Source organism: Rattus rattus, chromosome 2, assembly GCF_011064425.1.
Source record: "Rattus rattus isolate New Zealand chromosome 2, Rrattus_CSIRO_v1, whole genome shotgun sequence".
Taxonomy (NCBI): Eukaryota; Metazoa; Chordata; class Mammalia; order Rodentia; family Muridae; genus Rattus; species Rattus rattus.
The window spans coordinates 36421865-36449454 of NC_046155.1; the positions used below are offsets into that span (position 1 = coordinate 36421865).

The 27590-nt window shown below is 45.5% G+C and overlaps 1 protein-coding gene across 1 annotated transcript in view; it reads left to right on the forward strand.

Moving 5' to 3' along the window:
* Positions 1-8414: 8414 nt before the first annotated feature.
* Positions 8415-27590, forward strand: part of Ide (insulin degrading enzyme) — a 116937-nt gene continuing 97761 nt past the window's right edge. Inside the window, 1 exon segment of the mRNA XM_032891853.1 lies at positions 8415-8574. Within this exon segment, the coding sequence (XP_032747744.1) occupies positions 8477-8574 (98 nt within the window). The 5' untranslated portion in view covers positions 8415-8476.

Here is a 27590-nt window from a genome sequence, read left to right on the forward strand (position 1 = left end):
TTTGCTATACTGAGACAACTCACTGTGCAAGGTCATTTGCTAACTCGGCTAGTTCTTACCAAAATGTTGGCACTCTATACTCCTCAAACTCTGGTGAGAAAAGAAAAGGTAACAAACAAACAAACAAACAAACAAACCCAAAACCAAGAGACTTAAAAAAAAAGTCTGAGTGGTGGAGGCAGAGAGCAGCCTTAGCAGTGATGAGCTCTTCCAGAGAACCCAGAGTTTGATTCCCAGCACCCACATGGCAGCTCCTGGGGATCCAACGCCCTCTGCAGACACCACAGACATACTCGCAGACAGAGCACCTTAAACACAACCGAACACAGTAAGGAGGAAGAAAGCATGCAAGTAGCAATGGTAGTTGTCTGCTTATGACCTGTAGCAAACAGCACCGTGGTTTAATGTAACAGTAGGCTGCTACATTATGTCACAAATGAAACAGGCCCAACTATCTTTTGACGAAGTAGTAAATGTTTTTGGTGTTACTTTGTCTCATGACATTTAGGAAGGAAAAGTTAAAAAGAAACCAGTAAATAGGAAAAAATAGAAAATTATATAAATACGAGAATATATCCTTTGCAAGGAATATTGAAAATAGAATTCTTTTGGAGAACAAATGCTTGGTGTATGGCAAAGTAAGATTTTGTTAGGTTGGGTGTGCACCAGCACTCCTGTGCTCCTAGCTTTGGGAAATAGGAAGAAGACCAAGAGTTCAAGGTCGTGGCTACAAGGATTCAAGATTAGTCTGGCCTATATAGGACTTGTGCTCATAGATAGATAGATAGATAGACAGACAGACAGACAGATAAATGTTGTTGGGGTGGGCCAGAGGGTAAAGTGTTTATTACTAAGCCTAAGGACAAGAGTGGAGTAGGATTCTTACAGCCCACCTAGGAGGAGGAGTGACTGACTCCTTCAAGTTGTTCTGTCTTCCAGATGAGTGCTGTGGCAAATATGTGCCTACATGTACACACACTACCACACACATATACATACACACACAGACACACATACACACACATACACACACATGGGACAGACACAGTCTCTCAGACACACACACACACCCATACACACACACACACACACACACACACACACACACAAATATATAAGTAAATAAGAAAAAACATTCTGATGTGAAATGACAAAACCAGAAACCATAACTGCATCACAAAAGATCTGAGTAAGATACAAAAAAAATTAAGCTTTAAAATGATATAAGTATGCTGATTAATGGTAATTAAAATGCCTAAGGTTGAGGTCAGGGCATTTATTATTTACCTAGTCCTGTTTAAAATGTTGAGGCTCTCAATTGGTAACATTTGAAAACACTGCTTTAAGGACAACTATCTTCTAAACAAATTAATTACTTATGCTGTCTGCTAAGTTTGTCAGGCATTTAGCTACTTGGAAAAAGGTTAACAAAATCAGGATTTATCTAAAAATGCAGGTTTTTATCAAGCTGTTTCAAAAAAGCTAAAACTAAAGTCATCCCACCCTTTTTAAGACTGGTAACCCTGTCCAACTATTGGGTGCACAGGAAGGAAACTGCATACTTAAGCAGAGGAGGATAACGGAGTTAAACAGACAATCAATATTTTGGTCCTTAATCTTCTAGCCAGCCAGGATCCAGGGGACAAGGCCTCTCTAAAGGGCTCTCAACCTTAGAAGCCACCCTTCTTTATGATTGGAAAGACCATGGAGACTCCAGAGGTTAGACTCAGATCAAATATGCAGAACAAAATCTTGAAGGGGGGAAGGGAATCTTACGCTGGAGTGGAAGCAACCAAGGTCCTCGGCCAGAGAACTAAACATTCTTTTTTTTTTTTTCCTAATTTTTTGTTTTTCCCAGAGCTGGGGACCGAGCCCAGGGCCTAGCGCTTGAGAACTAAACATTCTTTATTATTACTTAGTTTCTTATTCACTTCACATTCCAGCCCCACCCTTACAAATCCCTCCCACCATTGTCCCCTCCCCTACTTCTCAGAGGGGGAGCTCCCCTTGGGAACCACCCCACCCTGGGGCATCTAGTCCCAGCAGGCCTAGGCACATCCCCTCCCACAGAGGCCCAATCGGACAGTCCAAGTAGAGAAGAAAGGGAGCCAATGGCCGGGAACAGAGACTGAATCAACCCCCTCCCCACTTGTTAACCACTGAGCCATCTCTCCAATCACCCCCCCCCTTTTTTTTTTTTTTTAACTTTTTTGAGATGGGGTCTGTGTAGCCCAGGTTGACCTTGAATTTGCTACATCACCCTCTTGATCCCCTTGCGTGTGTTACCCTGCCCAGCTCCATCTCGGCCCTTCCTCTAGACAGGCCTCCCTATCTCCAGCTGTGATCCAGTCACAGGCCCTGTCACGTTGGATTCCTCTGCCCAGGGTTAAAACTGGCCTACCCACAGAAGTCCAAGCAGACTGTTACGGTGAGTCACTTTAAGATCTCTGTCTCTTCTTGGGACAAGTCCTAAGTCAAACATGCACCTTCCTAAACCTCCGGACCTACCTGGTCTGGAGTCTGAGTTCTATGATATAATTTTACAAGATTTCTCTTCCTCTTCTCTCAGGATGGTACAGGACTTGATTCACTTAAGAGAACTCAGCCTGTGTCTGTCCGTCCAGGGAAATGTACACATAGGAAGAGCAGAGGTTATGGCCAGTGTGTGTCTTCCCCAGTTACGGTTCTGCGGAGCTGAGGACTGAACCCAGGGCCTTGCGCTTACTAGGCAAGCGCTCTACCACTGACCTAAATCCCCAACCCCGGTTCTGTTTGTTTTAATACAAGATTACTGACTGAGTATGGAGAGTGTTGTTCTGCCTAGGCTAGCTAGCTGGACAGCCAGTTCCAGAGACCTGTCATCTATCTCTGCCTTTAGCCTCATTGTGGTTAACCTGGCTGGCCAGTGAGCCCAGGTATGTACCCTTCCCCTCTCCCACTCCCATCCCTGCAAGTCCTAGGGCTTCCAGGCATGGGCCACCCGGCCTGCCTGGCTTTTTACATGTGTGCTGGGGACCTAAATTCAGTTCCTAATGTTTTTTTCAACAAGCACTTTAGCCATCTCCTCAGGCTAACTAATCAATTTCGAGACAGGTTTTCCCAAGAGAGCCTTGGCTGACTTGTAACTCTGTGTAGACCATGCTGGCCTTGAACTCAGGGCTCACCTGCCTCTATCTCTGAGTGCTGGGATTAAAGATGTGCACTGCCCTGCCTGGGCTTTGGAGAACTATTCCTAGACTTGGGTTACCCTGAAGTATGAATCTCATCTTTATTCCTTCACCCCAACAGTACTGCTGCCCTACACTGGCTCTGGGGTTTCTTCTCATCCTAACAGCCATGGTTACACTACTTAGCTATCGCCCTAAAACCATTCTGTGATACTCACTGCCCTTATTCCTCGGCCTTAACATTCCTCAGCCCACCCCACAGGAGAGCTAACATGGTGAAGGTGTTACACTGGAGGACTACTCTTGTTCTTTTGTGCTCCTTCCTCAAAGGAACCTCTCCCTCAGAAAAGTTTCTCCTTTGCCCTTGTTGGGCAAAACCTTAAAATCTCCTAAGGGAGAGTGACTTTGCTGCAATCCATGGAGGCTGACTTAGGATACTTTTTCTTCTAGTGTTCACAGCTTTCCTGGCTAAGATTTTAAGTATTCGAATAGTCCTGACTTCCCTGCTGTGTTGTCCCTTTCACCCCCCTCCCCAGCCATAAACAGGACTGACTAGCTGTCCTATCTGATCAGCAAAGTGACTTGATACTGGAGAGGTGGCTAGCCCTAGTCACAAAAGACGTAGGTGATAACTCTGGCCAATATTCAGGATTTCCCCGTGCTACCTACTCTACAGTCAAACACAGACGAACAGCCCATAGGGCAGCTACCAAGTCTGACAAAAAGCAGGTGTAGGGCTCAATCCTTGTTCAGAAAGGATGGAATGGACTGTTATTGGCAGTCATACAGAGCACTTTATACAGTCAAATTTTCTTGCTTTTCTGGGGGGCGGGCAGCAGGGTTCTCTGTGTAGCTTTGCCCATCCTGAACGCAGTGGATCCAGGCTGGCCTTGAACTCAGAGATCTCCCTGTCTCTGCCTCCCTCAGGAGTTCTGGGGTTAAAGGTGTCCGCCTGCCTCCACACCAGCTTCAAAGTTTCTTTTTATGGGATTCCAACACTGGTACTTCTGGACCGAAGCCATAGGCTGAACAGTAAGTATGTTGCTACTTTTTATGTTGCTTCTGTAAACTTAGGCTGAGACAACAAAGTTAAAAGATCACTAAACTTCTTAATGATTCTTTTTGGCCTTTAACTAATACTAAAGGTAAGTACTTAACAATGAAAGAGACCACTGGCAGTCTGATAAACTTAAGTAACTATAGGCCTGTGAGGTGCGTCTTCAGGTGAGGTTGTTTGCTGGCAAAATTGATGACCTGGATTCTATTGCCAGGACCTGCAGGGTGGAGGGCGAATGACTCTCTCCAGTTATCTTCTGACCTCCACCTGTTCTACACACACACACACACACACACACACACACACACACACACACACACACACAGAGAGAGAGAGAGAGAGAGAGAGAGAGAGAGAGAGAGAGAGAGAGAGAGGAGATAAATGTAAAAATAAATCTAACTAGTTCCATCTACAACCAAGTGTGCTTTTCTCTTGATTTTGTGGGACCTTGACTTTCAGACATATCAACATTGACCCACAATCCAGAAATCTGACTTCTTCCCTGGCGCCAGCTCAGCTCAAAATTTTTCAATGGGATCTTTTCATCCTCTCTAGCTACTGACATGGCTAGGTCCTGTGCCAGCCACTGAGATCAGCCTTCAGGAGATGGACTACTACCTTCTACAGGGAGCCAACTAGTGCTATTCCTCCTCACTGAGTGGTGAGGCTGCTGTACAATGAATGCTGGCTGCCATCACTGATGCCCAGGTTGCTAGCATCTCAGATTCTCCATTTTCTGATGCTTTTTTTTACAATCTAGACTTCTTTATGAAAAAGGCACACTTGCCTTCACACCCCGTATTGCCTCCACAATACAGCAAAAGTCCCAAGTGCCTGATGGTCCAAAATTAGGAGCACTAGTTACAAATGATTGAGTATTAGAGCAGACTAGTCAATAATCAGATTTTCCTGCTCCATTCTTAGAACATTTCAGAAAATGAGAATTTCAGTTGTAGAGATGAGTATTAAAAAGCATCTCTTATCAGACATTCTACCTAGAAGGCCTCAGTAGCCCCCAGGGGTACAATAAAACCTCTACTTCCTAGCAGGAATGATCCTCTGATCCAGAGGCTCTGGGACATTCTTACATCAAAAGTAGAATGCGTGTGAGCTCCTCTTTCTAAAGCTTGTTCCTTAGAGGAAAAGCTCTCAAAAGACCCCAACCAACCAACCAAACTTAAAATACTCAAGGCTCGAGGGCTGGAGAGATGACTTAGCAATCAGGAGCACGAACTGCTCTTGCAGAGACCCTGAGCTTGGCTCCCAGTATTCATATGGGGCAGCTCACAGCTGTCTGTAACTCTGACACTCCTGACTTCTGAAGGCACCTGCACTTACCACACGTACCCTCTCCTCCACATACATAATTCAACCTAAAAAATAAAGTTTTAAAGAAAATTATTGGTTAAAAAAATTATTGGAATCTTTTAAAAATGTACTCTAGACCCCCTGGTTGGGACAACTCCTGGGTAACTTATCCAGATAGCCTGAATTCTCACGGCCTCTTTCTTTCATTTCCTTCCTCCTTCCCTCCTTCCTCCCTTCATCCATTCATCCGTTCAAAATTTGAGTCTCTTGTATCCCAGGCTGGCCTCAAACTTAGTCAAGGGTGATCTTGAACTTTTGATCCTCGTGCCTCTACCTTGTGAGTTCTAGGGTTGCATGCAATTACTACCATACCTAGTTTTCTGTAGTGCTTGGAATCCAAGCCAGGGCTGAATACATACTAGGGAAACATTCTACCAACAAAGCTAATACCAGGCTTGCTTTAAAGTTTGCTTTGTGTCTTTGGCCCCTGCTTGCAAAACCTTCTGGTATTATTGGTATTGTACTTATTATAGGCCTTTATGGTCTCGATGGTTTGTCAGGGACATGAACTATTACTAAGGACATTAATGCTAGCCTGCCACCACTGAGGATCTTTTGATCTGATGTCATCCAAACTCCAGTCTCTTAGATACTTCCTTTCTCCAAATGCTTTTTTTTTCCCTTCTTCTTTTTATTTACTTATTTGTTTATTTATTTAATGTATACGAGTACACTGTAGCTGTCTTCAGACATATCAGATCTCATTACAGATGGTTGTGAACCACCACGTGGTTGCTGGGAATTGAACTCAGAACCTCTGGAAGAGCAGTCGGAGCTCTTAACCGCTGAGCCATTTCTCCAGCCCTCTCCAAATGCTTCTTGAGATGCCCTGCATTCTCATGATCCTTTCATGACAGGGTCTGCAGTGCTCCATTCAGTTCTGAAGCAGAAATTTCGGAAGATGAATCTTCATCATGCCTTGTCTGCGGTCTATTTAACTCTGTAGAGCTGGGAGGGAAAGTGGACACTAATCTGGGACCGAGGATTGCCCTGAGCTATTAGCCTCAGAACAAGGCTCCTATTGCCTAAGGGTAGAACAGGTTCATAGCAAGGCTGCTGGCTCCATAGCAGGACTGTTACCTCAGAAGAGATAACCACAATAACCCCTAGCTGCAATTTGTCTCAAGATGTCATGACACCTCTGTATCAGTTCTATACATCAAGGAGCAGACTCAGAGTATCATGAGGCTTGACTACTAGAGATTCATAGTGACTCTGGGAGCTCTGGGTCTTTGCAGTGTATTTTCTTTCCTTCCGAAACACATTGTGTGCATGTGTATGTGTGTCTGTTGTGCCACAGAACGTGTATGGAGGTCAAAGGGCAACTTCGTGGAATCAGTTATCTCCTTTCACCTTTATACCGGCCCTAGGATTCAACTCGGGTCAGTAGGCTGGCACAGCCAGCTCCTTTACCCACAGAGCCATCTTGCTGGCCCCCGAAGAACATCCTCTTTCCTCCTCTTCTTTTGGTGACAGAGTCTCGTATATTTGGCTCAAACTCAGTAAAGTGCCAAGGATTTCCTTGAACTTTTATCTTCTCATCTCTGCCTTCCAAGTGTCTGGATTATAGGCAGGTACTAACCCACAAGGTTTACTGCAGTGTTAGGGATCCAACCTAGGGCTCTGTGCATGCTAGTTATAGTCCCTGCCTCTGCAATGTATTTCAACAAATGTTCTGGTTGCTCACTCTGGTCTTGGTAAAATTTTTTGCCCATCTGTATCTCCAGTCCTCCACACAGTCTTTCATAGCACAGGCTATCTCAGAGAGCACCAACTTCTACTGAATTTTCATTCGTAGCAATAATAGGAGTCAGAATCCTGTGCTTGGCTTTGATTTGATCCATCAGACACCTAAAAGTAGTTAAGTTTGAAAATCACCCTAAACTACCTCTCAAAGACACCCCATCCTGATCTGTGTAAAATGTAACGGAAATTCTGATTCATAACCACTTTTAGGCTAACTGTGGATGCAAAGTACTGAGAAGTCACCAGGGAGGAAAGTCATGTCTTTAAAAAGTAATGACCTTTAGAGGCCAGCCTAGTTTACATAGCGAGTTCCAGGCCAACCAGGGCTGCACAGTGAGAGCCGGTCCCGGGAGAAAAACAAGTGACAACCTAGGTCCACTGGCAGTATAAGTAGCAGTACTAGGTAGCAGTGGTTTCCCGCCTTGTGCTAGTGCGGGGAGAACAGCCGTAATCCCAAGCACTTGGGAAGTCAAGGTCATCTTCAGTCACATAGTAGAGGCCTGTTTAGCAACATGGGACCCTGTCTCAAAAACAAGTTCCCAGCTCTGGATTTGAAAGTCTACAGACGCCTTGCTTAGCTGAGGCCTGCCCTGGCTCGTGCATTCGCCCGAGATCTGAAATGTCCTTACTCCCCCCAACCCGACGGGTCCCCACGCGTCCTTGCTTCCGCAGTCCACGTTCCTTCCGCGCTCTAGGGGTAGCCCGCGGGCCTAGCGCCCGCAGCGGATACGTTTCCGTAGGGCAGCCCCCAGGGAGGACTTGGCTCCAACACCTGCTGGGCCGCGATCCTGCCTGGGGACCTACCGCTTTGTGCCCCACACCACGCCGAGGCCAGGAAACCCTCGGCCTCAGCGGCGCGCCGGGTTGGACCCCGGCCAGGACACTGCTGGCCTAGGAAGGACTGGCCGCCGGGCCTCCGAGGCTCCGGTGCTTAAACGACGACCCACCTGCCAGCTAGCCCGAGCCAAGGCTGCGGCCGTCCCCTCCCGCCCGGCTCCACGTAAAACCCGGAGCGGAGATCGTTCCCCCTCTCCCTAGAGGCGGCGCGGTACGGCGGACTGGGCATGCGCAATGCGCAGGGCCGGCTCCCAGCGCCAAAAGGAAGCGTTCGCCGAGATCGCAGCGGCTGCGCCGGGGTATGCGGAACGGGCTCGTGTGGCTGCTGCACCCCGCGCTGCCCAGCACCTTGCGCTCCATCCTCGGCGCTCGCCCGCCTCCCGCGAAGCGACTGTGTGGGTAAGTGTCCCGAGCGTCCAGGCCCACGCGGCCCGCGGGTCACCGTGGTTGTGCTGTGCTGCTGCAAAGTGGTGATTCAGCACTTAGCGCCGCCGCCGCCCCTCACGCTGCCAGTCCGGCCCGCCGGGTGCGTGGACGTTCGCGCCGAGGCCGCCCCGGGGGACCGGGGAGGGTTGGGCCTGGCGGGGAGGGCGGACGGAGACGGTGTCCACGGATAGCTAGGAGAACGCCACAAGTGCAGCGGAGCGCGGGGCCGCCAGAGGCAGCCCGGCCGCTCAGGGAGCTGCGCACTCCGGCTGTTTGCCGTGAGCAGCCCGCCACCTGAGGCGGGCCCCGGTGCCATGAGGTGAGGGGATCCAGTGAGTCGTGAGAGACCGCTTCTCACTCCGCAGCGCTGTCTCCGCGGGGACCAAGTTTGCTGGACTAGGGCGGTGAGCGTTGGGAACTGTAAAAGTTTGCCTGCCTCGTCGGGAGTGAGAAGACTGGGGACTGGGGAGCCGAAAGATACCTTGGAATCCCGCACGGCATCTGCCGTGTTTCACACCTAAAACAACACAGGCTTAGAGAGATTTTAGTGATTTCTCCTACAGTTGCAGAGATTTCGGCAAAACCAAGTTTAGAATGCATGCTCTCCCAGTTAGTAGCTTGCTCCCTTTGCTCTGCTCTGCTCTGTATACAACACATTTTCGGTCCGTGAGTCAAGAGAGCGAGGCAGCATTATCTTGGTCTACTTAGATCATTATTTGAAAGTCCCCCTTGATTTTACTAGTATTTAGGACCCGCTGTGTGTTTGGGCTTTTGTCCCTATGTGATCTGCCTTCCAAGCAACGTTGATTTGGCTGGAACCATTTGACAAGAGAGGAGCTTGACAGTGGGCAGGATGGGCAGTGAGGGGCAGAGGTGGGTCGGGAGATCTGGACTGATCTTTGGCGGAATGGCCGAGGTCCTGGAATCTAGGCCTGTGTGGATGTAATCCAGGCCAGGTGTGCTGATAGTTTGTTGGGAGACAGTGAACAGATTACTTGAAGCTTTAGGGAATTTCCCTGGGGGAATTAAGAAGGCACAGATGCTGTATAATGCTGGGCCTTGAATTGTAGTTAGGATCTCCTGTCCCCAGAATCTTTGAGTAATAATACGTATTCCGAAGGGTCTCATGAATACCTTTCAATCGGAAGCAGGCCTGGTGTTGCACCGGCAAGTAATCTCAAGTTACTTGGGAGGCTGAGGCAAGAGGATTGCAATTCAAGGCCTGCAGAGGGAGTTCTAGGTCAGCCTGCACAGCCTAGGGAGATTCTCTTTAAAAATCAAAACTAAGGGCTGGAGAGATGGCTCAGCGGTTAAGAACACTGACCGCTCTTCCAGAGGTCCCGGATTCAATTCCTGGCAACCACATGGTGGCTCACAACCATTTGCAATGAGATCTGATGCCCTCTTCTGGTGTCTCTGAAGAGAGTGGCAGTTTGCATAGGTACAGTACACATACATAAAAATAAATACATCTTTTAAAAGGACCTTGAAATTAAAAAAAAAAATAAATAAAACAGGGCTGGTTCTATAGCCCAGTAGTAGAGGTCTTGCTTCTCTTACTGTGTGTGAAGCCCTAGGTTCAATCCACAATACTCCTTGCCCTCCTCAAAAAACAAACAAACAAACAAACAAACAAACAAACAAAAACCTGTGACTTGAGGAGGGGGTTGTGATCTAAAGAAACTGGGAGGTTTGGAGATTGGATGTAAAGATCTGTATAGGAAGGAAGGAAGGAGAGACCGGAAGCAGAGAAACTTGCCTGCTGGGCTTAGTCTTTACTGCTTGGACTGTGAAGGTAGCAGAGTTATTAAGAGGGATCAGCAGCAACAAGGAGTTTATGGAACTTGTTTTCCCTCCCTTTATTTCCTACCACACCATAAACTCCATTACAGTGTGGGGGAAAAAAAATCCCTGGGAGCTGAGTGAAGCGGGTGTGCTAACCACAGGTCAGGTTTGGGGGAGCACATGGACAGGCACTACTATGCATGCTTCTGGAATTTAAAAAAAAAAATGGAGACAAACTATTGTTTAGTTTAGACTGGCTTTGAACTTTGGATCCTCTGGGCAGATTATAGAGAACTTCCAGATTATTTTTTTTTAAGACAGGACCTCATGTAGTCCAAGGGAGCCTTGAATCCCTACCCTGCAGAGGGTAACAGAATTCCTGATCCTCCTACTTCCAACCCCAGGTTCTGGAATTACAGGCATGTACTATACCATACGTGGTTTATGCTGTGCTAGAGAATGAAGGAACCAGAGTCAGGTTTGCTTTAACAGATGAGCTCCTTCCCGGCCTCGTTTGTGGTTGTGAGACCCACATGACCCTCACTGTCATGGAACTTGGAACTTTCACATAAACCAGGCTTGCCTCAAATTTGTGGTGATCTTGGTTCTTTTGGGGTTACAGACATGCTCTCATGCCGAGGGGCATCTGTTTTAAGTTTAATAGAGCCAGGTGGTTTGTACGTCCTACCTCCTCCTCCTCCTCCCATTAACTAGTTAGTTCTTATTTTGTTCTTTGAGACAGGACCACGCTATGAAGACCAGACTGGCCTGAGGCTGGAGAGACGGCTCAGAGGTTAAGAGCACTCGTTGCTCTTTCAGAGGATCTAAGTTCTATTCCCAGCACTCACAGAGTGCTTCACAACCATCCATAACTCCAGTTCCAGAGGATCCAGGGGATGCCCTCCTGTGGCCTCCAAGAAAATCAGACACACAGATGGTTCACATTATTCAATAATTTTATGCACACTTTACTTATTTTAGTCTCTACTTGATTAGGTCCTAACTATTTTTGAACATTTATTTTTATTTCTTAAAATTGAAGGTTTATTTTTATTTTACGTGCATGAGTATTTTGCCTGCATGTATACCCACAAAGGCCAGATCCCATGGAACTGGAGTTAGGGACGGTTGTAAGTTGGCCATGTGGTGTTGGGAATCAGACTTAGGTCCTCTGCAAGAGCAGGAAGCACTCTTAACGGCTGGGCCATTTTTCCAGTCTCTCTCTCTCTCAGTCTGTGTGTGTGTGTGTGTGTGTGTGTGTGTGTGTGTGTGTGTGTGTGTGTGTGTAAGTGTATGTGGGCTTGTGCACACAACTGCTGTGCTGGTGGAGGTCAGAAGAGGGGTCAAATCCTCTGGAGCTATAGCAGGTGGTTTGGGAGCCGCTAGGCATTGGTCCTGGGAACTGAACTCAGGTCCTTGAAAAGCAGCAAATACCCCCAGCTGAGGACCAACCTAGGCCTTGCGCTTGGGCAAGCGCCTACCACTGAGCTAAATCCCCAACCCTGAAGCAAGTACTCTTAATTTTGCCAGCCCTCAATTTATTTATTCTTGAGACAAGGCCTCTTGGAGCCCAGGCTATGTTTTTCCTGCCTCTGCCTCTCAAACGGGAGATTAATGATGGGCACGCACACCCTCTGAGCATTTTACTGACAGGTTTTCTCCTTCTGCTGTTGAATCGGGCTTCAAGATAAGGCTCTCAGAGAAGGAAGTTCAGAAGGCTCAGAACTTAATGAATGAAGTCAACCGTCCAGAAAAGCTATATATAAGACTGACTGATGAAAGCTATGGCAAAGTCGGGCCTAATCAAAGGGGTCAGAGCATACTTTTAGGAGAGGAACAGTTAATGTTTGACGCTACCGTATATCCCCATCTTTGTTTTATTCCACTTAAAAAATGTTATATTGTATGTGGGCGAGTATTTTGCCTGCATGTATGCATGTGCAGTCTAGTACTGATGGTCAGAAGAGGGTGTCAGATCTCCTGGAACTGGAGTTTCAAAAGATCATGTGCTGGGAATTGAACCTGGGTCCTCTGCAAGAGCAGCCAGTGCTCTTAACCACCGAGCCATCTTTTTAGCCTCACATTCAGACCTTAAGGAAGTTAGTCTTACTGTATATAGTAAAAGTAATGCTTTAACAGAGTTAGTCACCTGGGAGAACAGGTGAGTGCTTGTTACAATCCACTGTGGTACAATGCCTAGGCCAGTGTTTGAGCATTCGTTTCCTGGGAGAACCTCTTAACAGGGAGATGTGTAAGACAATTCATTTAAAAGTGGTCCAGTCAGATGGCTCAGTGGGTAAAGGCGCCAGTTGCCAAGCCTGACAATATGAGTTTGATCTCTGGAACCCACATGGTGGGAGAAAACCAACTTCTGTGAGTTGCCCTCTGACCTCTGCATAAGTGTCGTGGTACACACATGCGCGTACATATCCACACAGAAGATAGATAGTTAATGTAAACTTGAACATTTTAAACAAATAAAAATGAGTAAATAAAAAGTAGTTCTCGGGGTTGGGGATTTGGCTCAGTGGTAGAGTGCTTGCCTAGCAAGCGCAAGGCCCTGGGTTCAGTCCCCAGCTCCGAAAAAAAGAAAAGAAAAGAAAAAAAAAAGTAGTTCTCTGTACAGCTACAGTGGACATTGGGGATAGAATTATCTTAAGTATTGGGGAACCTAGTAATCCCCTGTCCTTGGCAAGCTCTTGGGGCAGACAGGCAGAGCCTTAGTCAGCTTTGCTGTTGGCTCTTCTGTTTGTCTACTCCACATGATGCTTAGGCGACAGTAATCTGCAGTGATTGACTATTAGCTGGTCAGGCCTTTTAGGGCTGGGGTGTAGCTCAGTCAGTGGTAAAGTGCTTGCCTCAAACGCACAAAGTCTTAGGAGATGATTCGGGGTTTTAAACCAGTTTTAACTGAACAAATGCCTTTTAGTAATGTAAATGGACAAGGCCTCGGGCTGGAGAGATGACTGGGGGTGGGGGGTGTGAAGAGCACTGACTGCTCTTCCAAAGGTTTTGATCTTAAAAAGGACAGGGTATCCTTGGGTATCCTCAGCATCAGCCTGCAAAAGAGAAAGTTATGTCCTGCTCATCTGCCTCAGAAATTAGGGCGCACACCAGTCTGTCACTGTGTAGGTACGAGTGGGAGTCGTTCGTATGAGTTTCATCAGTGCTGCTTTCCTTTATGTCTCACGGTTTGTAGTTTAGAGTCCTAGATACGTACCCGGAGAGTCCACCTATCGTCCAGCTCTGCCGCCAAGGCTAGAACGCTTTATCTCCGTCGTGGTAGGTTTCCTAGGAGTATTGGGCCCTGGAACCTTGGCTGTGGCCTTTACTTGGCTTGCCTTCGGTCTGGCCTTACTGCTTTTTGTTTGTTTGACCACTATTCGAGTTCCTTAATCGAGCATCTATATTGTTTTGATTGCCCGGTATGCTCAGCGGTGTAAGGATGGCAGAGATAATCGGTCTTAAATCCTGTCCCTCAGGAGCTTTCAGTCATAAATAATGGAGAGTTGTATTTCTTTGCCTCTAATATTTTATTAAACATCTCTACTTTTGTCCTTTGTTCCTTTTAATTTATTTAGAAAAGTATTTGGTTTTGTTCCCCTTAAAATCATATCTGTTTACCTTTCTTTCAAAGTGGATCTCATAAAATTCTTTTTTTTTTCTTTTTTTAAGATTTATTTATTTGTTGTATGTGAGTACTCTGTCACTGTCTTCAGACACACCAGCAGAGGGCACCAGATCCCATTACAGATGGGTATGAGCCACCATGTGGTTGCTGGGAATTGGACCCAGGACCTCTGGAAGAGCAGTTGGTGCTTTTAACTGCTGAGCCATCTCTCCAACCTGATAAAATCCTTTTTAAATATATACATACGTGTGGTTGTATTTCTGTTTAGAAGTCAGAGGGCAACTGTGTGGAGTTAATTTTCTCCTTTCACCCTTATATAGGTCCAGAAATCAAACTCAGGTCCTCAGGCTATTGTATCAAGCACCTTCCCCATCTGAGCTAGCCAGCCAATCCCACAAAGCTACCCCCTTCTTTTGTTTTTGTTTGGTTTCAAGGCAGGGTTTTTCTATGTAGCATTGGCTGTTCTAGAATTGACACTGTAGACCAGGCTGGCCTTGAACTCAGACATCTTCTTGCTCTACCTCTGTCTCTGGGATAAAAGGCATGCATTACCAATGCCTGGCTAAACTTCATTTTTTTAAAAAAGATGATTTTTACCTTAATCTCAGTATTTGCTAGTTAGTTTGCTTGTCTATTTCTGAGACAGGGTCTCACTATGCAGCTTTAGCTGTCCTGGAACTCACTACTTAGACCAGGCTGGCCTTGAATTTATAGACATCCTCCTGCTCCTGGCTCCCAAATGCTGACCCCATGCCTAGTATTTTTATTTTTAATTGTATGTCTGTGTGTGTGTGTGTGTGTGTGTGTGTGTGTGTGTGTGTGTGTGTGTGTGTACACATGTGAGTGTAGTGTCTTTAGAGGCTAGAAAAGGATGTCGGGTTTCCTTGGAGCTGGAGTTACAGAGCTGTGTGGTGTGATAGCATATGTCTGTAATGTCTGTACTTGAGAGGCAGAGGCAAGAAGATCAGGAGTTAGAGGGCTGTCTGAGATATAAGTGAGACCTGTGTCTAAATAAATAAACTAAAATAGAAGCTTTAACTCGTCTCCAAAGAACTGCTTCTCCCCTTCTTTGCCTTTTAAAAGTGTATCTATTTTTTTTAAAATGTTTTTTGTATGATACAAAGAGTGGGTTAACTTTTTTTTAATTTGTTGAGCAATTATCTAATTCAATACCTCATTCTGACCAGCTCACTGAGCAGCTCAGGCCGATCTCAGATTCACGGTGACCTTCCTCAGCCTCCCAAGTGCTAGGTTGTAGGTATAAGCCATTGGCCCTGGTCTACATGAACTTTTACACTCACAGAACAAAAGAAAGGCACACATCAGTGCAATTAACAAGTGCATTGAGCTATCAGGCAGGGTTACAGCAAATTGGAGACATCTTCATAGATAGAGGCTGTGACGCTATCTGAGCTTTTGGGTTAATGGAAGCGAGTGGTACTGATACATGCCAAAGGTTTACTGATAGTCATCACGTGTTAATCAGACAGACATACGTGTGGTGATGGATGGCTGCTAAGGGGACTACAAGGTAGTTTGGCTTTCTGTCTTCAACATTCCAAGTCCCCAGGCTGCTTGTTCCGATAAGTCAGTGTGCAGTCTTCAGTGTAGACTTGTTTTTAGGTCACAGTCTAACTCCCTATAAACTGATCCTTGTTGTCAGATTAATCCCTTCCTGTGCCACTTTCCCTGAGCCACTGTGTTCTTTAGATGCCACCAGCGTTTCTGCACTAACTCAGAATAAAATCCCCCCTGCTATGTGGCACAAGGGCTGGCATTGAAGTCGAGATCCTCCTGCCTCAGACACCAGAGTGCTAGAATTACAGGCATTTATTATTATGGCCAACTCTGGTCCAAACTACTTTTTTTGTTTTTACTTCCTCCCTCTTCCTCCTCTTCCTCCTCTTCCTCCTCTTCCTCCTCTTCCCTCTTCTTCCTCTTCTTCTCCCCCCTCCTCCTCCTCCTCCCTCCTTCTCCTCCCCCCCCCCTCCCTCCCCCTCCTCCTCCTCCTCCTCCTCCCCTCCTCCCCTCCTCCTCCTCCTCCCCTCCCTCCTCCTCCTCCTCCTCCCTCCCCTCCTCCCTCCTCCTCCTCCTCCTCTCCTCCTCCTCCTCCTCCTCCCTCCTCCTCTTCTTCTTCTTCTTCTTCTTCTTCTTCTTCTTCTTCTTCTTCTTCTTCTTCTTCTTCTTCTTCTTTTTGGAGTTAGTGTTTTGCCAGGTAGCACAGATTGACTTCAGATTGGCAGGTGTCCTCCTTTCTCCCAGGATTATAGGTTTCAAACACATGTCTATTGCAAGTTCAGACACTGTTGTGGGTTTTTTGTTGTTTGTTTGAGACAGGGTCTCATGTATTCCTGAAACTCTCTGTGTAGTTGAGGCTGATTTCGAACTTCTGATCTTCCATTTACTAAGATTACAGGTTTATTCCACAAGCAGGAGCTATCATGCTTGGTTTATGTAGTGTTGGGGATTGATTCCAGGACTTCACACATAGGCCAGCGTGTTACCAATTGAGCTACATCTCCATCTCTAGTTATACCTAAACCAGTTTGCTGTTTATTGTATATAACCTGTTCGTCATTTAATATATGATGTGTGTGGTGTGTGTGGGAGGAAGTACATAGTACATGTGTGTCAGGGTGCTCACGTGGAGGTCAGAGGACGGCTTTGTGGAGCCATGCGCATCTTTTTAAGTTAACTAAAATGAACAGTTCCGTTCCCCAGTCACCTCGGCAGCATACATGACATCTGGATTCTGTGTGGGACATTACTGATGCTCATCTGTCCTTAATTCAGAGATTCTATGAGCTAAGCCTGTTGCTACTACGATCAGTCTTCTGAATTTCAGATTTAGGTAATAAACTTCCCACTCAACATTTTCTCTCTCTCTCTCTCTGTGTGTGTGTGTGTGTGTGTGTGTGTGTGTGTGTGTGTGTGTGTGTGTGTGTGTAATTTTATTTTTATATGTATAGGTGTTTTACCTGTTTAACCAGAAAAGGGTTACAAATCTCGGGACTGGAATTACAAATAATTGTTAGCTGCCATGTGGGTACTGGGAATTGAATCCAGGTCTTCTGAAAGAGTAGCTGGTACTCTTAACTGCTGAGCCATCTCTCTAGCCCCCCATATGTATTTTAAACTTAATGTGTCCAAAAACTATCTTGATAACTTTTGTCACTGTAACAATTGAACAAGTGCTTTGTATATGCTAGGCAACTGCCCTATACCACCAGCCCTATCCTCTCCCCCTACACCTAATCTGTCTTCTCTCCTTCACCCCATCTGTCTTCTCCCCTATACCCCACCTCTGTCTTCTCCCCTACACCCCATTTCTTATTTATTTAATGTATATTACAGATGGTTGTGAACCACCATGTGGTTGCTGGGATTTGAACTCAGGACCTCTGGAAGGGCAGCCAGTACTCTTAACCACTGAGCCATCTCTCCAGCCCTATATCCCATTTCTGTCTCCCAATCCTAACCTCTTCCCACAAAGTCTATTCTTTCACTGCTTTGCTCTAACATGTGCATATGCCACAGTGAATATGTGGAGGTCAGAGAACAGCTTGAGGCCTGTCTTTGCCTTTTACTGTGTTTGAGGCAGGGTCTTGTTTGTTGTCTGCCACTATGTACTCCAGGCTAGCTCATGCTCTTCCTGGGATTCTCCTGATTCTGTCTTCCATCTCCCTGGTAGAATTTGAACTCAGGTCCTCATGTTTGCATGGCAAGCACTTTATCCACACAGCTGTTGCCCCAGCCCTGATCTTGTATTTTTTTTTTTTTTTAATAATTTTTTTTGGTTGTTTTCTTGTACTACTGGAGGTTGATTCCAGGACCTTTAAAGCCAGGTATGTTCTGTATTGCTGTGTCCATCCCTTTCCTTCTCCATTTGTTTAAGCTAATAACTCACTCATCCTTGACTTCTTTCTTAAATCCTTCATCCACTCAGCGTGCTCATCCTAATCCTGATCACGTCTTTCTGCTGCCCTCGCCTACGTTATTCTGCGTCACTCAGACTAATAGAATAGCCTCTTCACTGGTCTCATTGTGTCTGAACCTGTCTCTCTACACAAGTCTTGCCACCCACTATAGCATCATCTTTTGAAATCTAAGTTACTTCATCTCTTAATTACAAAAATTCTTCAGTTGAGACATAGTCTCTACAATGCCCAAGAAGACCCTATGGAGTCTGTCCTGCCCCCATCTCTCTGATCTGTTTACAGAATCATCTTTCCTGGTCATAGTCACTTGCCTGACTCTTTTGCTTATTCACATTGTGGTGCTCTGCTGATAGCACTCTTCTACCTGTGAGATAAGGGATGGTTTTACTGAGAACATAGGATTTGAACCATAAAGTTTGGTGAATGGGGTATAGTTGGTAGACTTAGAGGTAGACAACATGGGATTAGCAAAGACTAAAAGAAGCAGGAAAACTCGTAATATCATTAATAGACAGTAAGATTTTTATCCCCTAGGAAGTAGAAAGCTCCATCTACTTTTCGGTGATGACATGACATACGGACGTTATGTTTTTAGATGATTAATCTCACTGGTTTTTAGAAACTCAATTTGAAATTTAAGTAGACATCAAAGTAATGCAAATAGAGGCTAGGGATATATCTTAGTGGCGGACAGGCCTGTCACGTATGAGGTCATGATTTGAGTCCTGCTACTGGGCAGGACAGGCTCAGGGGTAGATAAACACGGATGGAGCTAGCTGGGCGCATGGGCGCACACCTGTAGTCCCAGCTGCTTTGATAGATGGGGCACGAGTCCAGGAGTCGTAGGCTGCATAGACATTGAGACACAAACACATGGAAATCTAAAAGACAAGGATAAAGAGACCCATTAGAAGATGTGTGAGAGAAGATCCTGTGGCCTATAATGACTGGCTAGGCATGGAAGGGTGGAGCCCAAGGTCTTAGAATTAATGACTTTAAGATAAGTGCGGTGTGAGGCTAGACTAGGCGGGGCTCAGAGTAGAGAAGACACAGAGATTGAGCTGCAGGCTGGGAAGAAGGCCATCTAGGTGAGATGTTGGTCCTGTCTGGCAAGTAGCTGTTTTTCTTAAGGCATGCCAACAAGAGAACAGGTTGGTCAGGTACTGCAGTGGGGCACAGTGGCACAGCCTTGTAGGCAACTGGCTTTTGCCTTCAGAAAGATGGATGGCACGGGGCTTCTCAGGATACTGGACAGGACTAGACAGTCCTTAATCACCTAGGAAGGGAAATAAAATGGAGGTCCAGTTCATACATAGGTAGTAGGGGAAGGAGTTGACTAAAAGGTCAAAGTTAGGTTAATGAGTACTAAGAACTGCTGAAGTTTCTTTAATTCCCACTGCTTGAAGGTCAGACATGGGTGTAGAAGACCCTAAACTAAGAACGACCTCTGACGTAGGTGAAGTAGGTCCAACTGTAAGATCCTAGCTGTTCTTGGTACTGTTAATCATGAAGGTTTAGTGGTTAATATTTATTGAGTGCCGTTTATACATTATACACTTGCACATGTTGTTTAGTGGCCCCTAGAGTTCTTCAGGAGAGTAGTGCTGTTAGTCCTCCTTTTCTCTGTAAAGAGGCTGGTGCTCAAAGGATTGGATTAAATTGATACATAGTAGGTGGCTCGGCCAGATAGGAATTCAGCTGCGCTCATGTAGGTGCCTCAGGGCTTAGCTGTCATTACGTCACTTCCCTGAAGGTAGCTTGGCATCTTTGGTGGAGATGGGAAGTCAGATGGTGAGGTTGTTTTGGAAAGGACATACATAGTGGTCTGAGTTGGAAGTGGACGATAGGTGGGGAGACTGGCTAGAACCATTGAAATATGACTGGCCTTTGGCAAGAATGTGAAGGTGGTTTCTCACAGTGGGTGTAGAGGTGAGAGTATGGATGTCCAGCGTGGTTGTACAGAAAATATTTATGGAGAGATGTAGAGGGTACATCCTTGAGGAATGCTGCTGTTTAGGGATAAAGAGGAAATGAATGTGGAGAGCTTGGGAGTTCAGAGGACAGATGTACGCTTAGGTGTTTTAAAACCTACTTCACTCTTAAACTCTTCACCCTTCTTTCTAGCCCTCCAACCAAAGGTAGGAGAGAAAGATGGTTAACAGGACAAGGGCGATGTGGACCTGTTAGAAGCAGTTCTGTAGGGACAAACCTGCTAGAAGTAGTTCTTTTTTTTTTTTTTGGTTCTTTTTTTCGGAGCTGGGGACCGAACCCAGGGCCTTGCGCTTCCTAGGCAAGCGCTCTACCACTGAGCTAAATCCCCCAACCCCTAGAAGTAGTTCTTTAGGGACAAAACCAGTCTTCATTGTCAGGATAGCAGCAGTCCAGCCCAAAACACCAAACACGGATCGGTAGCAGCAGTTCCATCCAGAAGAAGCTGTGAGGCTCCATCATATCAGCACTAGTGTGTGGAAGCGACAAGAAGCAGCAGGAATACCAGGAGGAGTGGGGTCAGCCAAGTGTTGCAAGGTGGACCAATGCAAGAGTGGCGTTCACTTCTACTCTTTCAAAACATCACTCATGTCCTCTCAAGTGTCTGCTTCAGCAAAACATTCTCTCATCAGACCACATCCAGAAAAGTATCACATGACACAACTGAGTTTGCAAAGAAACCAAAAATGTCCACTTCAGACAGAAGATGATAGCAGAGGTTGAATGGTAGATGTGCTCAGTCAGACGGGCTTGATGAGAAATGGGATATTGAGAAAAGATAAAAGACCATTTTGTTGGTCATCAGCAAACAGTAAAGGATAGAAGGCAAGTTTCATGGGATCTGACACAGTCATTCTGAAGAACAAAAAATGAGATACTGTTTGGAAAAATCAGATATTGGGAATGAGCAGGCTTGAGCAAAAACAAGGAGGGTAAGGGAGTCTGTAGGTGTCAAGAGCAAGGAGGGTAAGGGAGTCAGTAGGTGTTAAAGGAAGAAGTTAGTGGAGAAGAAAAGCCTGAGAAGAAGAATGGGAAATCTTGGGGGAGTAGATGCGAGGGAAGAAGTAAAGACCTCAGTAATTCACACTGACATAATTGAGAAAGGGTGATGGGCTTGGTGACACTCACCTGGAGGCAGAGAAGGAGGGTCAGGAGTTTGACGGTAGGCTGGCCTGGCCTACATGAGACTATGTCCTGAAACAAACTAGAGGGAGAGGTAGTGAGTGAGGCCTTTCTAGCAATTTCTGCATTCTGCCATTTTTCTCTATGCTGTTGTATATTCCAGCTTCCAAGGTGTTAGGTATTTTTAAGGAGTACTACCAGGGTCCAGTAGTGAGCACTGGGCCTGATCTGCTCAGCTTATAGGATACCTGGTTTTAGGACATTTCTTTTTGGGACAGGAGTTCAGAAGGAGCAAGGGTCACCTTTGGGCTATCCCCAGTACCTAGCCCAGGGCTTGGCATGTGCGGGCATCCATTTAGTATCTAAATCTGTCTGTCTGTGGTCCTGGGTTGTTTCAATTCCGGGTGCTTTGAATCACAAGATTTTTATTTTGTTTATTTTTAATGAGTCAGAGTCTTCCTGTGTAGTTCTGCTTGTACTTACTGTGTAGCCTAGGCCAACTTTCAAGCCTGAAGTCTTCCTGATTCAGCCACCCCAATGCTGGGATGTATCCTGTATTGAACATTTTCCAGGAGTGCTCACTCACCAGGCTCTTGGTCATTGGAAGAGTTGAGACACAGTTACCGTGCTGGCCCCTCAGTCACATAGTTGTCTCATCGATCAGCTGCTTTTCTGCTACCTCTAGGGTTTATTTATCTGGTTCCAGAACCACGGCCTGACTTGTTTGTGGCAAAACTTCAGGATGTTGGAAAGTTGCTGAGTCTGTGGGATGCCAAGATATTTTTGTCTCTGAAGTAACTGAGCACACAGTTGGGTCAGAGGGATTGAGGTTTTGACCTTGGCTCTTGATCTGATCATTGACTTCTTCAAGTTCTCCGATGCAGAGGCAGGCAGCTTTTCTTTTTTTTTTTTTTTTTGGTTCATTTTTTCGGAGCTGGGGACCGAACCCAGGGCCTTGCGCTTCCTAGGCAAGCGCTCTACCACTGAGCTAAATCCCCAGCCCCAGCAGGCAGCTTTTCTTTGGGATCAGCGGAAGACTCCATGGTGTTCTGAGTAAGTGTATTCCACAGAGGAAGGAGGATGAGAGGCACCAGGTGACATTTACAAGGCTGTGTAATTTGTATAGGACTGTAAACTTTGGGCTTGGTCAACAGCCGAGTTCTAGGATATGATGCTCCGGGCCACACAAGGCTTTGGGGGAAGCTGGACCTGTAAATCCATGCTGTTGAGTAGAAGGAAGGAAGAATCAGAGATGGACTGTGAGAAAGACCAAGGCCTTTAAGGACTACTGTTTGCACTGTGGCAGGGGCAAGCCCAGGGTCAAGTGCTATGCCACTGAGCTGTGGCCCAGCCAAGAAATAAGTTTTCCCAATGGTGACATATGTTTCAAAATTGCTAAGAAAGTAAAATTCAAATGCTTTTGCCACAAAATGATAAAAATATGAGGTAATGATATGTTAATTCATTTAATCATTCCATAGTGTATGCATATGTGAAAATATCACATTGTAGCTATATATATATATCAAAAAGCAAAAGAGAGGGAAGGAAGAAAAAGAAAGTTAACACTGGTGTGCTACTGCCACTCAAACCTCAGGTCTTCCTCTGATTTTCCAGTCGCCACTGTTGGATCATTTCTTAGAGACCTTAAATGAAGATGTTCAGCTCAGAGTTTGTGTTGTCTTTTGTTATGGATCCTTTTAGTCTTAGACAATAAAGTCCCCACAGTCTTACTTTACCTTTTAAAACCTTGACTCGAGCTCACACACCTCGTAGAATGTTCCCAGTTTGGGTTTACATATTTCTCCTGGTTTCATGTAGTTTTCCAGCTTCTGAGAGTCTGCCCAGGCCTGATGCCAGTGTTCTCACTATGTGCTAGCAAATGGTATCTGGCGTTTACTGGTCTCCTTACTGACTTTGATCAATTTCACAGTTCATCCTTGCCTTCTTTCTTATATAATTATTTTTTCCTTTTGTTATCTTTCGGGAAACTACTTTAAAACTACTAATACATTGGTTTTTTTTTAACTATTAATTTGTTTTATTTATTGTTTTATCTTTGAGACACAGTCTCAATATGTAGCTGGGACTGGCCCTGTGTGAGGGGTGTGTGTGTGTGTGTGTGTGTGTGTGTGTGTGTGTGTGTGTGTGTGTCTGTCATGTGTCCTGCCTCCTGTGTGGAGGCCAAGGGTGATGTTGTTTAATTGCTCACCAACTTACTTTTAATGTGGAGCTGGCTGGCCAGCAAGCTTCGTAATCACCCCTTACCCTATACCCCAGCAGTAGATGAGTATTACCATCCCTGGCTTTGATGTGGGTGCTGTTTGGACTCATGCCCTTGTGCTTACACAGTAGGCACTTTATCTACTACACCTTCATGAATCAAGCCCCTGCTCTTGATTTATGATCATGTTTGTGTGCACATGTTCACGTGTGTGTGTTTATAGTGTGGAGGCTGGAGGTCAACATGTCTGCCTCTATGGCTCTTTATCTTACTGTTTGAAATGGGGTCTCTCACTGACTTTGAAGAGCACACACTACCCCCAAGATTAGCTGGGCAGCTCCAGGAATTCTCCTCTGCCTCTCCAGTGTAGGTACTACCATGTCCAGTTTTTGTCAAGTGGACGCTTGGGATCTGAGCGTAGGCTCTCGTGCTTGCATGACAAGCACTTTATCAGCTGAGCTGTGTCTCCAGATCCCCATAGAGGTTTCTGCCTATGCAGTTTTGTTTTCTGAGACGGGCTTATGTAGCCCTGGCTAGAGTCAGACTGGCTGTGTACTGAATGACCTTATTAGTCCAACACTCAAATTGTTCCAAATATGGGCATTGGCAGTCTGAATGCTAGCTTCTGTCCTTTGAATGTCTAATCATTCTGTTAGCACTTTATCATCTTTTGGTCCCTAAGGAGTTCCAGGTTTATTAGTACTTATTCTAGTCATTGGTGTCAACCATTTCTTCAAGGAGCCATGGCTGTTTTTAGTGGAGAAACCAAAATTAGAAAGAAGTTCTTGGTGCTACAGACACACTTTGCTGTTCAGGGAGGAAAGAATCAGAGCCTCGGGCCCTCGTGGTGGGCAGAACACAGATCAGTGTCTACAAATAAAAAAAAAAAAAAAAAAGGAACTTGAGCTATAATATCTGTGTCCCGTGGTAGGACAAGGACAGCACCCTCTTCCTTGGCAGCCCAGTAGGAGAGACAAGCCCTGAGTCAAGTGCAGAGGTGTAACCAGGGAGGGCCTGCAAGAACACTGCAGATGTGTGCCAAGTTCAAAGGTTATGCGTAAACGGGCCAATCACTCACCAGTGGTGTGGAGTGACAAGAGCCTGAGGAGCAGCTCCACAGGATGTGGCAGGAGTGGCCTTGGTCTCTCCTATTGAGGGTGCTGTCCTTGTCCCCCCACCCCCCAGGGATACAGATATTATAAGGCTCAAGTTACTTATTTTAAACACCCTTACAGTTGAAAATAGAGCTCAGGACAGTCCTAACTCTGCGTGTTATCTATGTAATCCAGGGAGCAGAGTGAAGAAGAAAGGGATGGGAAGCTGAAAACATTTGTATCTTGCTTCTTTTCTCTGTTAATTAGCTTTGCTGTGAGATGGACAGTCAAAGGCGGGGAGGGGCAAGAACAAGTTTGGTTTGGAGCCTATAAATTCAGTGAGCAGAGAATAGTGCCTTCCAGTCCAGTAAGCTTGACTTGGCAAAGAATATACGCAAAGAGCAGAGGTGACTTGCTCTCCTGTTACCTATAAGTAACCATCCTTCTAGAACTGTGTAGTCTGTAGGTAAGTTAAAATAGTGAAGCGGTTACGAGCATGGCTCTGTGTGTAAAGATTTGGATTTGGTTCCTAATCCCCCATTTAATGCCTGTGTGACTGTAGCCGAATAACTTCTCCGAGGACTCATTTCCCAGGATCTGTCTGTTGGTTCACTGCAAGGCCCTAACTGAGTGGCATCCCGTAGGGTCAGTCGGTACATGCTCCCACGGGGTCTGTGCTCCTTTTTAAGGTCCACCCTAACTCATGTCCTAGACTGTGCATTCCAAGACAAGTTCCTATAGATCTTCCCTTTCCTTCATGCTCAGCTTTCTTCCTTCTCATTTAAGCCTTTTCTGTTTAGATGTAGGTAGGTAGGTAGATTGGAGTTTATGATAGTTTCTTCATTTTGATGAGACTGTCTCCTGGTCTTAAGCTTATGGAATTGGTTGTGATGGTTCTCATTCCTTATTTTTGAGGACAAAAAAGCAGAGCTGGGAAGGATACTCTTTCACCCTCGGTCTGGTTGACATTTTGAGCCAGGTTAATCCCTTACTGTGAGAGCTGTCATGTGCACCACAGGATGCCTAGCAGCCCCCCTGGCCTCAGCACTCGTCATTTGTGACAGTCAAAAATGTCTCCAAACATTGCCAGATGTCCCCTGGGAGGAGGTGAAGTTGTCAACTGCCGAGGACTACTGATTATAAAGTATTGCCCCACTCACAGCAGTTACACAGGAATGGCTAGTTACCTGCTTTCCTGATAGTCTGCCTGATGTTTTCGACCTCTGGAGATGACAGTATGCAGTTGGAATTTGCACGAGCCTGCAGGCAGAATGCCAGTGATAACACAGTGGTTACTGAGGCAGTCTGTTGTCATCTCACCCTTAAGGGACCACGGCAACAAAGATGGTTCTAATAGTAAGGCTGCCACTTGTCCATGCCTTCTGTGTGCCAGGCCTAATGGCGTTTACTTAAATGTATTTTACTGGAGAAGACCTATAAAACTGCCCACGTCTGATGCAGGGAGTCCCTGCTGATTTAATAACCCAAGTGAGCATTTTACTTGATTCTTTTTTTTTTTTAAATTTATTCATTTATTATATATAAGTACACTGTAGCTGTCTTCAGATCTCTTTAGAGATGGTTGTGAGCCACCATGTGGTTGCTGGGAATTGAACTCAGGACCTCTGGAAGAGTAGTCGGGTGCTCTTAACCACTGAGCCATCTCTCCAGCCCTTTACTTGATTCTTGATGAGGTGAGAAAAGTCCAATTCCAAGAGTCTGTAGTATCCCACTCAGATCTGAGGAACTAAGCGATCATTTGTTAATGATGAAATATAACTACTAAAACAGGCTAAAGGTGGTCAGTGGATTTTTCTTTTCTTTTTTTTTTAAGATTGTTTTTTAAACCATTGTTTTACAACAAGGGTGTATGTGGTATACAAAAGAGCCTTCGAGATATATCCTCTGTACAGAAATATGGGTATTTATGATTTGCTTTCCTTGGAGGCCTGTCCTGAGAGAATTAGTTACAGGTCAATAACTGGTCTAGATTTATCTTTGAATCAGTCTTTTACCTGCCTTTGCTGTTTTGGGTTCACAGAAGATCTGTAAGAAAGATAATCCATGTATACACATTAAGTGTGAACTTGAAGAAATAGAACTTTATATGATATTCTTTTGAAAGTAAAGTATTTGTGTAATTTTTTTCTTTGTTTTTGAACAGGGTTTCTCTGTGCAGCCCTGGCTGTCTTAGAACTCACTTATGTAGATCAGGGTGGCCTTGAACTCAGACATCTACCTGCCTCTGCCTCCCGAGTACTAGGCTTTAAAGGCATGTGCCACCACTGCCTCCCTGAATATTCATAATTCAAATCCTGATTGTCTGATATAAAGGTTGGAAAATATTAACTTTATGTGTATGAGTATTTTGCCTGCTGTGTGTGTGTATGTGCACTGCAAGAGTGTCTGTGCCTACAGAAGCAGGAGAGGGTGTCAGGTACCGTGGAACTGGAATTGTAGACAGTTATAAGTTACCGTGTGGGTTCTGAGAACTGAACCTTGGTCCCCTGGAACAGCAGCAAGCACTCTTAACAGCTGAGCCATCCCTCTAGCCTCTACTGGTTGAAAGATTTGAGAAAATTTATTAAAAATGTTATCATTTGGGAGGCTGGAAATATGGCTTCGTCAGTAAAGGGATTGCTCTGTGGCAGGCGTGGGGACCTGGAGCACTGATCCCTTGCACCCGAGTAACTGGGTAGCCCCTGTCTCTTAGCCCAGCACTGACGAGACTGTGGAGGTAGTGATCCCTGGAGCTCACCGGTCAACCATCCAGCCGGATTGATGATCACCAGGTTCAAAGGACCGTCTCATTCAGTGATGATGATGGTGGTTTGGCTTTTACTTTTGCTGCATTTAGTGCTTGCCACTTAATTGTTTTTTAGAGAATATCAAGGCCTTTTGTTTGTTTGCTTTTTGTGGTACTAGTAATTAAACCTAGGGCTTTGCACATACCAAACAAATACAACTGAGCTATATCCTACCCACCTTATTTTTAAATCTTTACTTAGAGTTTAAGTAATTACTAAAAGCTAGCTTTTGAAATGTGAATGACAGTGAGTTCAGATATTTAGTTTTGCTTCTTTTCCTTCGGTGTCTGTGCTGTGTCTTATATAGGCCTTTTTGCCTTTTAAAAATTGTTACTTGCTGTTTGACTAGGGTCTCATTATTTAGACTGGCTGTCCTGGAACTGTGGCTGTTCTGTGTAG